The sequence below is a fragment of the Callorhinchus milii genome, unplaced genomic scaffold (genome assembly GCF_018977255.1).
Source record: "Callorhinchus milii isolate IMCB2004 unplaced genomic scaffold, IMCB_Cmil_1.0 Scaffold6, whole genome shotgun sequence".
Taxonomy (NCBI): Eukaryota; Metazoa; Chordata; class Chondrichthyes; order Chimaeriformes; family Callorhinchidae; genus Callorhinchus; species Callorhinchus milii.
The window spans coordinates 1,319,089-1,334,868 of record NW_024704747.1 but is presented as its reverse complement, the minus strand read 5'-3'; the positions used below and the strand labels follow the sequence as shown (position 1 = coordinate 1,334,868).

Below are 15,780 nucleotides of genomic sequence, written 5' to 3'. Positions count from 1 at the left end.
TCTTCCTCCCAAAATGAATCACGTTGCAAACTTGGAAATTGTCCTCCCTATCCCCAAGTCCAGGTCATTTATATAGATCACAAACGGCAGTGGCCCCAATACCGACCCCGGGGGGGACACCACTGCACTTCCCTCCAGTCAGAAAAACAACCGTTCACCGCCGCTCTCTGCTTTCTGTCTCCCAGACAGTTCTGTATCCGCTGCCACTGTCCCTTTCATACCGTGGGCTTCTATTTTGCTGACGTCTCGAAGCGCTTGGCAGGATTCACCGTGGAGTGTAGTGACCGTGCGCTTTGTGGGCGAAACGAGGGAAGGTGAGTGCAGTGCGCGTCTGTTGTGTGCGAATTGTAGGAACCTATCGCTATACAGAGAGAAAAATACTGGGTTGATTGAAGCCAACAGTGGTGACCTCGAGCCATTCAGTAGTAGCCAAGAGCCTCAGTTCTGGGCTGCGGGATGCATTAGCACCTCAGAAGCACATGAACAGGTCATTGCTTTCCAACAATGTAATCTGTCGGAGGTCGTCCTTCACACGGGAACACGGGCTGGAAACCAGGATATGGAGATTAGGGACAGGGAGGGCCTGTGGCAGGAGACACTCCCAAATCCGGCACTTTGTACGGAAAACACACAGGGAAACACCCAAAGCTGAACGCCGCAGCCCCTGTAAGGAAACAAGTCCTCAGTCTGTTGTCTGCCCAGAGTCACGCTCCCTGCTCCCCTCATTAATATTAATAATAATAATAATAATAATAATCCTTGCATTCGCGTTTTACATCTTCGAGACATCTCAATGTGCTTTACCGCTGTAACGGGAATTGATTGTAATGTTTTGTGGGTGCAATATGGCAGCCAATTGCGCACAGTCGTGAACTCAGTGACCAACTTCTGTGTTATATATATGTATATACATACATGCGCAGCACCTTATTACGTCGCTGAGACGTCTCAAAGCGCTTCACAGAATATACTGTAAACCTTAGTGACTGTGTGTTTTGTGGGCGAAACGCGGCAGTCAGTCGCCCACGGCAGCGTCCCCGCAAACAGCCGTGGGTCGAGTGACCAAATTATTATTTTTTTTTAACGGAGGGATCGTTACCCCCAGAAAGAGACCGGGTTCCTACTCGCTGCTCGGTTTCGTCTTGTGGTTTACCTGTGCCCACCACCTGCCTCACTCTGTCTGTTAGCGCTCGCTCTCTCACTCCCGCGCTCTCTCTCTCTCTCTCTCTTTCTCTCTCTCCCCCCACTCTCTCTGCGTCTCATTTACAGTAAGAAGTGGTGTCAGCCATAAGCTGCCGAGTATTTATCTATCACTGCATCTTTCATACAGCCTCTCTCGCTCACCTGTTCACACCGCCCTGTCATTGGCACACAGCGTGCGCTCCGTCCAGAAACTTTAACCCTTTACTCACTTTGCTGCCGCCCGCTCGCTGCGTTCAGCGGGCTCTGGCCAGCTCCGTGTCCCCCCGCACCCACCCCCCGCACACCCCCTCCTCTCTGCCCCCCCCCACCCTTTGGAACTCCATCCTGCAGTCCCTGCGCCTCGCTCCCTCTTTTGTCTCTTCAAAGACCCCGTCTCAAGACCCTCCTCTTCGACCGCGAGTTCTGTCACCCTCCTACCCCCACCCTCACCTGCCCTCCAGCCCCTCCCGATCCCAACCCCCAGCCCGGGTCCAAATCCCCGACTGTCCAGCGCCTTGGGACGTCCTCCCGAACACGTGTATACATATACGTGAGGTGAACAGACTGTATATTTTGTGGGCAAAACACAACAGCTAATGTGCACAATTTACTTCCTGAGGAATACTGGGGTGGGGGGGGGGTGGGGGGGGTTCTGACGGATGGATCGTGGTTGTCTGTCTGTCTGTCTGTCTGTCTGTCTGTCTGTCTGTCTGTCTGTCTGTCTGTCTGTCTGTCTGTCTGTCTGTGTTTCTCTCTGTCAGTGTGCGTGTCTGTGTCTGTGTGTGTGTGTGTGTCTGCATGCGTGTCTGTGTGTGTCTTTCTGTGGTTGTGTGCGTCTGTGTGTGTCCTTCTGTCGTTGTGTGCGTGTGCGTCTGTGTGTGTGTGTCTGTCTGACACTGACAAACAGGACATGTTGTGCCAGATGCTGACTGGGCTAACCATTAGGAACAGGGCCATCAGTCAGGCTGAGGGGATGTAATTGACTGACCTCAGTTCCCTGGTAATGCAGTGTTTGCTGTGTCTCAGCACAGCACCCACTGCGGAGCACAACATGGACACGTGAACGACAGATGCAGGAACACACGGACCTCGGTTTCCCAGTCGCGTGTGCCGCTCGAATGTGTTTCACCCACTCCCCCCCCCACCCCCCACCCACCACAAAAAAATATATATATATAGAGTGTAAACCTGTGACGTTTCATAACCTAAATAATAATAATCCTGGCGTTCGATGCAGCGCCTTGTCACGGCGTCGAGACGTCTCAAAGCGCTTCACAGAACATACTGCAGAGTGTAGTGACTCTGTGTTTTGTGGGCGAAGAGAGTTGGTCAATGTCAATGTCATCAATGTCCCACAAACCGTCGTGGAGCGGGTGAGCAATTTTATTTGGGGGGGACTGTTAGCCAGGACACCGGGGGGAGAGAGAGAGCGAGAGCGAGAGAGAGTGCACTACCCACTGCGGAGATCGTCAGTAAGTTGGTGTGTTCCAGCGCTGATAGATCTTACAAACAATTACCACCGCTGCTGGAGTATTTACTGAGCAGGTGCAAATTATCTCCGAGGCCCCAGGTCTCGGAGGGAGGGGGAAATTAGTGCACGTCAATTAATGAATAGGTACGGACTAAAAGCTCCGTGTAATACTCTCCCCCCACCGTCCCCGCAGGGTGACTTTGGACTAATGGAAGCACTTAATTGTTTTCAACTCCCACCCCGCCAGCCCGCAACACACACACACGCGCACACACACGCGCACACTCACCCACACGCACCTGTACACACAGAAACCCTCAGGAGCATCGTTATTTCCCGGATCGTGCTTTAAAATTACTGATAATAAAACAACCATTAATCCTTACATCTGATCAGTGGCTTTCACGTCGTCAGGACACGATCTCTCAACAATAATGATAACACAATAACAATAATCCTTGCATTCGGTACAGCGCCTTATCACGTGAGAAGGACTTCTCAAAGCACTTCACAGGATGCGCCGCCGCGAAACCAAGTGACTGTGTATTTTGTGTGTTTGGGGGATTGTTGGCCAGGACATCGAGAGAGAGAGAGAGAGAGAGAGAGAGAGAGCAAACACTGAACCAGGCACAGAGATAGACAGAGAAAGAAATAGACAGAGATGTAGTCACAACGATAGACAGAGAGCAACAGAGACACACACACACACACACACGCGCGCCTATATCTGTGTGTTTTTTCATCTCACGATCATCTCATTAATGCAGATATCGCTCTCGCTGCTGTTCGGTGAGTCTCTGAGAACCGGACGGTGTAACGTGAGACCCGCACAAGAATAATAATGATCCTCGCATTTGGTACAGCGCCTTATCACGATGTTGAGACTCTGAAAACGCTTCACAGGAATACGCTGTAAAGTGAATTGATGTGTCTTCTGCGGGCGAAAGGGCTGCCCGCACCCAAAAACCCTGCTCAAAAACCACCGCGGCCCAATCCCACGCACCACTAACCCCCCCCCCACCCCCCCCTGCTTTCCGGCCCCTTACACCCCAACTCCCCCTCCTCCCCTCCCCCCCCCCCCCCGCTGCGTACGGTGTAAACGAGGACAGACAGCAGCCGGAAGCTGAACCCTTATGTGGGTGTGTGCGCGCGCGCTTCCAGGGATTAGTTCCCATAGTGACGGATACCATATGTAGCAGGTAATTTGGCCGCTCACTTAGCGAGCGGAGCCAGAGAATGATTAACCAAAAGCACTTCTCCTGGTCAGCCGGGCATCCGAGACAACAGGAAGCCCATCACCCCTCATCGCTTAGAGAGTCTCCAGACCAGATTGAGTATCCCACATGTGTACAACAACCCCACATAGACATTTCCTTTTTCTTTCTTTCTCTCTCTCTCTCTCTCTCTCTCTCTCTGTCTCTCTCCAGAGTGACTCACTGAGTCAGACTGTTTAGTCTTGAACGTTTAAGTATTGGGTGGGGTGGAGGTGGGGGTGGGGTGGGGGTGGGGGTGGAGGGGCAATATTCCACCTGTAGCTCGAAGGCGTTTTATCCGAGTGAATTGTTCGCACTTCTCGCGCTCCATTGCTAAGAACCGCAAAGTCGATTTCGCGGGACGTCTCAAAGCGCTTCACGGGATACACCGTAAGATGTAGTGACTCTGTGATCTTGCGGGCAAAAGGCGGCAGCCAATTGCGCGCAGCAGCGTCCCCGCAGACAGCCGTGGATTGAGAGACGATCTTCAACGTCCACCTGAACAGGCGCTCGGGACCTTGTGGCAAGTGGGAGTTAATAGGTGAGAGAGCGAGTGGGTGGGGGGTAATTTAGAGATAATCCTGGTCGTGTTTAATTGCCCCAACCCGCCTTGTCCTTCTGTCTTGAAGGCTTGGGTTCAATTCAACGATCAAACCAAGGTCCTCTTTGTGCCTCTTGTGCCTCAGCACCCGATATATCTTACAGCAGTTAATTACGCTCAAGTGGAGTGACTATTTTGGTGGCAAAAAGGGGGAAGGCCCCCCCCCCCCACCCCCCCACCAAATTATCAATCTTACTCTTGTTGGGGTGAAATTAGTGTCAGCTTAGCTCAGTTGGCAACACCCCCCTCTCTCTCTCTCTCTCTCCTCCAACTCAGAAGGTTGTGGGTTTGAACCCCCCCCACCCCCACCCCCACATGTCACGACTTATAGCTCGCGGTCCGGGCTGACACTCCATCCCGGCGCTGGGGGGGGAGTGTCGCATTGTTGGCGGTGCCGCCCTTCAGGTGAGGCATCAGAACCGAAGTCCAGTCTTTGCCTGTATTTATGTGTTTATTTAGGAGGACGGGGGGGTGGGGGGGTGTCTGACACACACGGAAACCCATCACCATTGTTGTTAAACCCAACTGAGAATTCCCCGCATCCCCTCCTACACCTGGAAACCCCAGAGAGAGATTGTTGGAGTGGAATGCGCTCTCTCTCTCTCTCTCTCTGTCTCTCTCTCTCTATCCCTGGAGGGAAGATCCTGTTTACCTAATTGCGGAGAGTATTAGGTGCAGGTTGGCAAGAGCCAAGGCTTGTCAGGGCCAAACCTTGGGCAAGTTTCCTTACTCCACACAGAGCCTAATAATAATCCTCCAAATCCCAAAACAATAATAAATTGGTCATTTTCAATCTACGACTGTTTGTGGGACATTGCTGTGCGCAATTGGCTGCCGCGTTCGCCCACAAATATACAGTCAATTCACTTTACAGTGTGTTCTGTGAAGCGCTTTGGGACGTCCTCCCGACGTGAAAAGCGCTATATCAAATGCAAGGATTATTATTATTATTATTATTATTATTGTGGGGGGGGAGCCCGGAGTGTGCGTTGGGGAGAGCTAACCCCCCAAAACTTGCTTGCCGGTGATATCGCTGTCTGGCCAAGCTTTCCCGCTGCTTGCCAGCCAGGACCGCCCTCCCCATTCGGGCTTGGGCTGCAGCAACTGGACGAACATGAACGTTCATCCGACCTACACGCGGGGATCCCACGATAAACTTAAATACTAATTTTAGTATTAAAGTGAAGGCGAATGTTAAAGATCCCGCGGCTCTATTAGAAAAGAAAAGGGAGTTTTTCTCGCTCTTTCTCTCTCTCTCTCTCTCACTCGCTCTCTCTCTCCTGGTTTGTCCTGGCCAACACTCCCCCCAAATAAAATAAAGCGCTTTGAGACGGTTCAACGACGTTATAAGGCGCTAAATCAAATGCAAGGATTACTATGATTATAAGGTAAATCAGCGAAGGAATGGAGGTGAAACTGGCACCCACCAGATAAAATTTATAACAATAATACTATTTCCATTTGAGACTTTGAGGCGTCTTAAAGCGCTTCACAGGATACACTGTAAAGTGTAGTGACTGTATATTTTGCGGGCGAAACGCGGCAGCCAATTGCGCGCAGCAGCGTCCCCCGCAAACAGCCGCGTAGTGAGCGAACGAATTATTTTATCGATTTCATTTTTGGAAGGAATTATTACCCTCTGGAAAGCGATCCGCCCGTCGACTAACAAGCGGGTTCCTACTTACTGGTGGGTACAGAGGCGCGCGCGCGCGTGTGCGTGTGTGTGCGTGTGTCTGTGTGGAGTAAAGGAAACTTGCCTAACATTTCGCCCGGTCACGGAATCAAACCCAGGTCCTCTCGCTTGCGAGGCGAGTTCTCTGACCACTACGCCTCAAAACTCCACCACGTAGGTCCCTTTAAGAAGGGACCACCGGACCCACCCCCCAGATATCAGCACCTGCTCCAAAACCCAATCCACATTTGGGTTGGTTATTAAATTCCCGAGTAGACATTAAACCAGGGTCGTGTAGGAGAGAGAGAGAGAGACACAAACTACAGATCAGGGCTCAACATAATCTGCCCTGAGGGCGAAACAGCTGCTGGGATCTGATCGGAAAGCCGTCTCGCAGCTTCTGTTTCCTGCCCAGTGCATCTAATCTCTCAGTACATCAGGTCTTCGCTCGCACAGCACGGCCTCTGATGGCATAATTAAAGGCCATGTTTTTTTTTTGGGGGTGGGGGGGGGGGGTCAGCCTCAAATCCGTGGCTTTTATCCTCAGCCTAACGGCTCTCTCTCGCCTCCCGAGTCAGAAGCTTGTGGGTTCAACCCCCCACGTCAGCGCTCGGAGTTGTTACACAGCCTAAGCTGATGCTCCAGCCCAGCGCTGGGGGTGGGGGAGTGGGGGGGGGGGGGTGTTGTATTGTCGGAGACCCCGTCTTCGGATGAGACGTTAAACCTCACTCCCCGTCTGCCCGTTCAGATGGACGTTAAAGACCCGCAATGCTATTGGAAAAGAGAAGGGTTTCTCTCTCTCTCTCTCTCTCCCGACAATCCCCCAAATAAAATTGGTCACTCAATCCATGGCTGTTTCTGGGACACGGCAATGTGGGCAATTGGCTGCCGCGTTTCTCCCCCCACGAAATACACAGTCACTACACTTAACAGGATCTATCCAGGCTTTCAAGCCTGAGGTGGGTAGATGTTTGTTAGGTCAGGGTATCAGGGGATCCAGACAAGGGCAGGTATTTTGAGGACAGATCAGCCGTGAGTTTATAGAGTTTATAGAATGCCGCAACAGGCTCGAGGGGCTGAATGGCCTCCTCCTGTTCCTATGTTTCTACGTAACCCAACAGTTTGGTACTCATCTATTGGTAGAAAACAGTAGTCAACGACGGTCAACGGCGCCCTCTGTGGGACATAACCAAAATTACTTTCCCCTTTATTTTCCTCTTGGGGGGAAAAATTTTGGTCACTCGATCCACGACTGTTTGTGAGACACTATCGCGCACAATTGGCTGCTGCGTTTCGCCCACAAAACACACAGTCACTACACTTGACAGTGTTAGCTTGTGGAGCGCTTTGAGCCGACGCACCGGCGCGATAAGGCGCTGTATCAAATGCAAAGATTACCGTTATTTATTCTGATCATATGTGGGACGTTTGCCTACAGAAATAACAGTAAAATCAACTGAAGCGGTTTGAGACATCCTCCTGACCTGAAAGGGGCTGCATCGAGTGTAGGAATGATTATTTTATTATCATCGGTGAACTCGTGGTTCTGAGATGGGGGCTCGAACCCGCAACCTTCTGATCCCCAGAGCTGTGAGTGCTACCATCTGAGCCACGTGCCCCAGTATTCACACGTGACCTTGGACACTGAGTGCCAGCAGACTGTACACAGCTATATATCTTCACCTGCCCTCACCTAACTCCACCTGCCCTTACCCGGTCTCACTTGACTTCACCCGGGAACATAAGATTTTTTCTTCTCCGCTGTGAACGTGCCCAGTTCATCTAATCGCTCCTCGCAGTCCAGTCCCTCCTTCCCCTCAATCAGTCTGGTTGTCCTCCTCTGTATCCTCTCAATCGCTGCATTATCTGACCTCACCTAACCCTACCTGACCTCCGCACCTCCCAGCAGACACATCTACAGATAGAAACCATAAGTCAGAGCCCCAGGAGGTTGACTTTAAAGCCCTCCGTGGCCTTGCTCCTCCCTCCCTCCCTCTCTCTGTGACCTGCTAACTCCATATAGACCTTCGTTCCCTCCACTCCCCCGCCCAGCCCTGCCCGCCCCACCATCAGGGGTCGGGCCTTCTGTCTCTCTGCCCCACCCTCTGGAACTCCATCTCATAGTCTCTTCGCCTCGCCCCGTACCTTTGCTCCTTCGAGGCCCATCTCAAGACCCTACTCTTCGACTGCGCTTTCAGTCACCCCCCTACCCCCTACCCTCCCTGCCCTCCACCCCTCCTGATCCCAACCCCCAGCTCGGGTCCAAATCCTTGACTGTCCAGCGCCTTGGGACGTCCTCCCGACGTGAAAGGAGCTGTGTAAATATCACGTGTTGTTGTTGTTGTTGTTATCTCCAGCCCAGCCCGGGATACTGGGAGCAAATCGATCAATTTGTGGGTGCACTCAATTCACTTCCGTGGTCATTGTTGGACCCTCTTTATGTCCAGTCGGGTGGCGTCTGACACAAACAGTGTTAGAACATCTCAACGAGTCCGTGTCCAGGGTCCGTGTCCCACCGACAATGCAACATCCTCACCCAACTCGCTCTCCCACCCAGATACACGGGTTCACTCCCGGAGACATCACCTAATCCGGGGTTAGGCTCCAGCCTGGAACTCACTCCTGGGAACTATCATTCCATACGTAACCCTGCAATAGCCCTGCTTTGGATTGTTGAAGGTGTGGGTGTGTATGAGTGTGTGTGTGGGGGGTGGGGGGGGCGGTTCTGAGTGTGTGTATGTGTGTGTGTGTGTGTGAGAGAGAGAATGTGTACGTAACTGTGAGTGTCTTTGAGAGAGTGCATGTTAGTGTGCGTGTGCATGTCTGTGAATGTGTGCATGTGTGGATGTGTGTGTGTGTGTGTCTGCGTGTCTGTGGATGTCAGTGCGTGAGAGAGACATGTGTGTGTCTTGAGTGTGTGTGTGTGTGAGCGCGTATGTTTGCGTGTCTTTGAGTGTGTGCGCGTGTGCGCGTGGCGGGTGTGTAAGAGAGTTTGTGAATGTGTGCGTTCGGCGTGAGAGCGTATCTGTGTGTGCGAGAATGCGTGTGCTCGTCTGTGTGAGTGCGTGTCTGTGAGTGCATCCCCCTGTTGTGTTTGTATAGTGGTGTGTGAGTAATGAGGGCTGATTGCCTGGGCTGGGGCTGGGGCTGGGGCTGGGGCTGGGGGTGGGGGGGGTGGGGGGGGGTGGGCTGGGGGCTGAGTTGGGCCAATGTTGGCCGGTGTTGCGTCAAGTCTTGTTGTTACAGTGCACTGGCTCGCGCTCAACTGTGGAAACAGCACTTTCCATTGTGGCCGTGGTCGGAGAGAGGAGGGAGAAGGGGGCGAGAGGGGGGTCAGAGCAGATGATCCCGTTGACAATAGAGACAGATAATGCCTTTCTCTTTTTTTTGACTGACGCAGCCTGTGTGCTTTTCAGGGTCTCGCTGAGACAGCAATGATTTTGTCCATTCTGCACTCACGTGATCGGGCCGGTCAGGGTATAAAACCCGGGCCTCAATGTGTCCAGGGCATCCGAACATCAACATTGGATTTTGAGGCTCCACTACAGAATCACGTAAGTATCTCCTGATGGCTCTCTCTCTCTCTCTCTCGCTCTCTCTCTCTCTCTCCCCCCCTTTCCCTTCCCTTCCTCCCTCTTCCTCCCTCTCTCCCTCGCCCCATCGATAACAGGTTGCAGAAAATTGCGTCGACGTAAGTGATGTATTGCACTGTGGCGTCCTGTAGCTCAGCGGTTATCGCGCTCGCCTCGCAAGCCAGAGGACCCTCGTTCGATTCCCGGGCGGGTCAGGGCGAAACTTTAGCCAAGTTTCCTTACTCCACACACACACACACACACACACACACGCACGCGCACACGCCTCTGTTTAACTAGCGGTCAGTAGGAACACAGTTGTTAGTCAATTGGCGGATCACTTTCCAGAGGTAATAATCACTTCAAAAAAATAATGATTTTGTCACTCAATCCACGACTGTCTGTGGGGACACTGCTGTGCGCAATCGGCTGCTGTGTTTCACCCACAAATGCAGAGCCACTCCACTTTACCGTATATTCTGTGAAGCAATTTGGAAAGTTTCAACGATTTGATAAGGCTCTATATTAAATGCAAGGATTATTATTCTTAATAGTGAGTGCTGGTGTGTGTGTGTGTGTGTGTGTGTGTGTGCGCATGTGCGCGCGCAGAGTTTTCCATGACAGTTTACAGCGCTTTGGGACATCCTCCCGACGTGAACGGCGCTGTACAAATGTAATTGTTGTTGTCATGCGAGTACGTGGAGTATTGCTTAATGGTTTGTGTGTCTGTACAATATTGGTGCGTGCTGGTGTGTGTGTATACTAAATATTGTGTGCTTGTGTGTATGTGTGTGTGTGTGTGTGTACATCAAATATTGCTTGTCGGGGTGTGTGTGTGTATATGCAGAATATTGTGTGTTGCTGTGCGAGTGTGTACTGTGTGTCAGGGTGTACGTGGGAATATTGCATGTCGGTGTGTGTACAGAGTATTGTGTGTTTGTGTATGTGGAGAATTGTGTGTTGGCGCGAGTGTGTACACAGCGTATTGTGTATTGGTGTGAGTGTGTACAGCGTATTGGGTGTTGGTGTGAGTGGGTACAGCGTACTGTGTGTTGATGCGCTCTCTCTCTCTCTCTCTCTCCCTCTCCCCCCCCTCTCTCTCTCTCGGCCTCTCTCGGTTGCAGTAAAACACATTGATCAAAGATGACGACTCAGCCAATGGACACGATGGGCCAATGGAAGGTCACCATGTGGGAGGAGGAGAACTTCCAAGGCAGACGCTGCGAGTTCATGATGGAATGCCCCAACATCATGGAGAGAGGCTTCAACAAAATCCGCTCCATCAAGGTGGAGTGTGGACCGTACGTAACCAATCCAGGACTTAATCTCCCCGACCCTGTTCCTATCCCATCCCATCTCCAGCCCAATCCCTATCTTATCCCATTCCCACATCCATCCCATCCCACAACCATTGGAACAGCGTACACAAGCTCTCACGCGTACGCAACCACACCTTTACAAACGGGTACGCCTATACACCCGCGCCTACACACAAACAGTCACTACACTTGCCAGTAGTTATCTTTGAGACGTTTGAACATGATGAGGTTCTATAAAAATACACCTTTCTTTCTTCTTTTCTTCCTTTCTTATGTCCCTAACCTCTGGGACTGCCCCCTTCTCCTTTGCCTCAATCCCTCCGGCCTTGCCCCCTCTTTACCAACCTAAACCCCTACCTACCTATCACGTGTGAAGTCTTCTGGCTCTGTCCACCCTCTGGAACTCCATCCCGGAGTCCCTCCGCCTCGCCCCCTCCCTCGCTTGTCTCCTTCAAGACAACTTCTCAAGACTTTCCTTTGGTCAGCCTCCCCCGCCCTCCTCCCCTTCCTGATCCCGACCCCCAGCTCGGGTCCAAATCCCCGACTGTCCGGCGCCTTGCGATGTCCTCCCGACATGAAAGGCGCTGTGTCAATGCAAGTTGTTGTTGTTGGCTCCCTTTAGCTGGGTGGGCTACGAGTATCCAGAATTCCAGGGACAACAGTTCATCCTTGAGAAAGGAGATTATCCTCGCTGGGATTCCTGGAGTGGAAACAGCGGCTACAGGACTGAGTACCTTCTCTCCTTCCGCCCCATCAAATGTGCCGTAAGTTCAGCACTTTCTTCCCGGCTCCGTCCCATCCGCGTTCCTGGAAATATCGAAGGATTTTAACTGAGGGAGACAGGGAAGAGTTCAGTAGATTGTCGAGTGTGGGTGGGAGGGAAGGAGGGAGGGAGGGAGGGAGGGAGGGAGGGAGGAGAGGTGAGGAGTCCCGTGCAGTGTAGACGGTTCAATTCCCGGGAGCGTGAGGCACAACCCTATAAGCTTCCTTACTCCACACACACGCCTCTGTCTCCCCGGCAGTAAGTCGGAATCTGGTCGTTAGTCGATTGGTGGATCGCTGGTGATATCCATTTAAAAAAAATAAAAAGAATAGTAATTTAGTCACTCAATCCACGACTGTTTGTGGGGACGCGGCTGTGAGCAATCGGCTGCCGCGTTTCTCCCACAAGATCCACAGCCACTACACTTTACAGTATATCCTGTGAAGCGCTTTGAGACGTCTCAATGATGTGATAAGATTCTGAGTCAAATGCAAGGATCATCATTATTATTATTATTACTATGTCTTGCGTTTGTGGCCTCTTAGATAGATTAGCTCAATTTCTGTTGGGAAACAATATTTCGGGGCGGGGGGGGGGGGCGGAGAGGGGTGGGGGGGGGGGGTCCCGTGTATAGTGTGGGACACGACATGTGCAAGCGATGGCCAGGATGGTGGAAGGTGAACTGGACGAACCTTGGTCTTCTTTCGTCCAGCAAATTGTTTTGTTAGGTTCTCTGGTGACCCATTCACAAGGTTCCCATTGTCGTTCCTGTCCTGTTTCTCTCTTTCTCTTCCACCCCCCCCCCCCCACCCCCACCCGGACCGTCCCCTCCTTCCCACCCCAGAACCACAGTGACAGCAAGGTGACCCTGTATGAGAACGAGGACTTTCAAGGCCGCATGTTTGAGTTGTGTGACGATTACCCATCTCTGCAAGCCATGGGCTGGTGCAACAAGGAGGTGGATTCCATCAAAGTGAACTCTGGAGCGTAAGTAATGTTTGTGGGGTTGGGGGGGGGATCGCTGCTGCGCGCGATTGGCTGCCGCGTTTCGCCCGCAAAGACACACAGTCACTACACGTTACAGTGTATCCTGTGAAGCGCTTTGGGACGTCTCGCTGATGTGATAAGGCGCTGTACCGAACGGCTGGCCGGGGACCTCTCTCAAACTAGTTGCAATGCGGGTTGTCGATGTGGAGCGTCCTGCAGCTATCGCGCTCGCCTCGCAAGCGAGAGGACCCGGGGTTCGATTCCCGGGCAGGGCCTTAAACCTTAGACAACGCCACACGGCTCTGTTGGTTCAGCGGTAACCCGGTTGTTAGTCGATTGGCGGATCACTTTCCAGGGGTAGCAAACCTTTCAAAAAAAAAAAAAGTAATAACGCTCAATCCACGGCTTTTTGCGTGGGGGGACGCTGCTGTGCGCAATTGGTCACTGCGTTTCACCCACGAAACACTCCACTGTGAAGCGCTTTGAGGCGTCTGAACGACGTGATGAGGCGCTGTACCAAATGCGAGGATTGTTAGTGTTAGAAAGCAGAGCCACTCGCTCACTCTAACCTTTGCTCTGTTTCCCCCTGGTTGTGCTCTAGGTGGGTCGCTTATCAGTATCCAGGGTACAGAGGATATCAGTACATCCTGGAGAGAGACAGACACAATGGAGAGTATAAGAACTATAATGAGTACAGCACCCAGGCTCACACCAACCAGATCCAGTCTATCCGTAGGATCCAGCACTGAGCTGTGAGGGACTCGCTGACAACACACAGAACCACCCACATCCACAGCTCGTCTGTGTAATGTAATCGTCCTGATCACTAATAAAAGCATTCTCCAAAATACCCGAACCTTCGCGTCGACAGTCTTTTGTCTGCAACGTGTACGCACAAGTTCTCCGCCGGGGAGTTTTTTTGGGGGATGAGGCTTGGGCGGTGCGGACCCACCTCAGGTATGTGGAGTCCCAGTAGCTCAGGGGTTAGACCCCTCGCCTCACGAGCGAGAGGACCCTGGTTCGATTCCTGATGGTGGCAAAAACTTGAGGCAAGTTTCCTTACTCCATTCTTTTGAACTCCACCCACACATTCCCTCCGCCTCGCGCCCCCCCGCCCCCCGCCCCCCCCCACCACCACTCCCTTGCCTCCTTCAAGGCCCATCTCAAGACCTTGCTCTTCGACCGTGCCTTTGATCACCCTCCTACTCCCTGATCCCAAACCCCAGCTCGGGTCCCCGTGACTGTCCAGCGCCTTGGGACGTCCTCCCGACGTGAAAGGCGCTGTGTAAATGTCATTTTGTTGTTGTTGTCATTCATGGCTGCTTATAACCAGCTGTGACAATTGCCCACAAAAACAGTCACTACACTTGTTCACAGCTTCACTGCTCTAAATAACGTGGGGCGGACAAATCCTTAAATTCCGTCTTTTTCCGAAAGCTGTTTCTCCACAGAAAATAAAAATAAAACAGTTTCCAAAATATATAATAATAATATTAATAATCTTCGCATTTGATATAGCGCTTTTCACGTCTTCTCGACGTCTCACAGCGCTTCACAGAATAGACTGTAAAGCGAAGTGACTGTATATTTGTGGGCGAAACGCGGCAGCCAATTGCGCACAGCGGCGTCTGCCCCACAAACAGCCGTGGATTGAAAATGACCAATTTATTATTGTTCAGTTTTTCGGAGAGATTATTATCCCTCCAAAAAATAAGGCGGCATTCAAGGATTTTCCACTATTTTAATAACAATAATAATCCTTACCTTTGATGCAGCGCCTTTCACATCGTTGGGACGTCTCAAAGCGCTTCGCAGAATGTACTGTAAAGTGTGGTGACTGTATTTTGTGGGCGAAACATGGCAGCCAATTGCGCACAGTGGCGTCCCACAAACAGTCGTGGATTAAGTGACCATATACATCTTTTGGAGGGATTATTACCCCCGGAAAGCATCCGCCAATCGACTAACAACCAGGTGTGTGTGTGTGTGGGGAGTAAGGAAACTTGCCTGAGGTTTCGCCTGACGGGAATCGATCCCGGGCGCTCTCGCTTGCGAGGCGAGTGCGCTGACCGCTGAGCTACGGACTCCACTTGGAGTGACATTAAAATTTTAAAGTTAAAGCGTCGCTGTGTCGACTGAAGCAATATTATTATGGTTAAAATACAAAGAGATGGAATTCGGGTGTAAGTTTTCCCAGAGCTCCCCCAAGTGGAGGTACACGAGCCAAGTTTTTCCTCGCAGCCACGCAATCACATCCTGGTTTGAATCCGGTTCCAGTTATCTCACGTTTCACTTTCCGCCTGTCTTGAGTGTGTGTGTGTGCGTATATTTTTAAATAAAAAAAAACCCCCACACAAAGGTCTTTGCTCTCCCACACCAGAGAGAGCGAGAGAAATGGGCTGTTGGAAAGAATCTGTTCTCACCGGGTAAAGGTAACTCACAGACACAGGTGCTGTTCATAGCTGAGACTTTGTTTAAATGAGTAAATGTGCGTATATATATATATATATATATATATAGTTGCTTTTGGGCCCCTCTCTCCCTCAGAAATAACCCACAGTGTGTATCTAAGATCTAACTGCGTTGGAGTTCGTCAGTTGATTGACTAAGTTTCTCTGTGGGCTGATCACCAGCTGAAGGCAACAGGTTTTCTGTGACTTTGTGACTGCTATTAACTGGAGCAGATTACTGCCTTCATGGGGGTCTGTGTGTGCATGTGTGTGTGCATATATATTTGGGCATGTGTGTGTATATTTGTACGTGTGTGTCTATATGTAAGTGGGTGTATGTGCATGTGCGTATGTGCGTGGGTACGTGTGTGTGAGTGTGTGAGTGTATATTTACACGTGTGTTTATTTGTGTGTTATGTATGTGGGTATGTGTGCGCATGTATCTGTGTGTATATGTGTACGCGTGTGTCTATGCGTGCACGCATGTGTGTGCATGCGTGGGCGTGTGGG

General features: G+C 51.5%; 1 protein-coding gene across 1 annotated transcript; it reads left to right on the top strand.

The window, feature by feature from the left end:
* Nucleotides 1–9,474: 9,474 nt before the first annotated feature.
* On the top strand, nt 9,475–13,669 carry LOC103188486 (beta-crystallin A2). Its single transcript, XM_042336359.1, has 5 exons — nt 9,475–9,733; nt 10,876–11,052; nt 11,693–11,834; nt 12,678–12,820; nt 13,422–13,669. The coding sequence occupies exons 2-5, from the start codon at nt 10,895–10,897 to the stop codon at nt 13,567–13,569; spliced, it is 591 nt and encodes a 196-aa protein (XP_042192293.1). The 5' UTR covers nt 9,475–9,733; nt 10,876–10,894; the 3' UTR covers nt 13,570–13,669.
* Nucleotides 13,670–15,780: the final 2,111 nt, after the last annotated feature.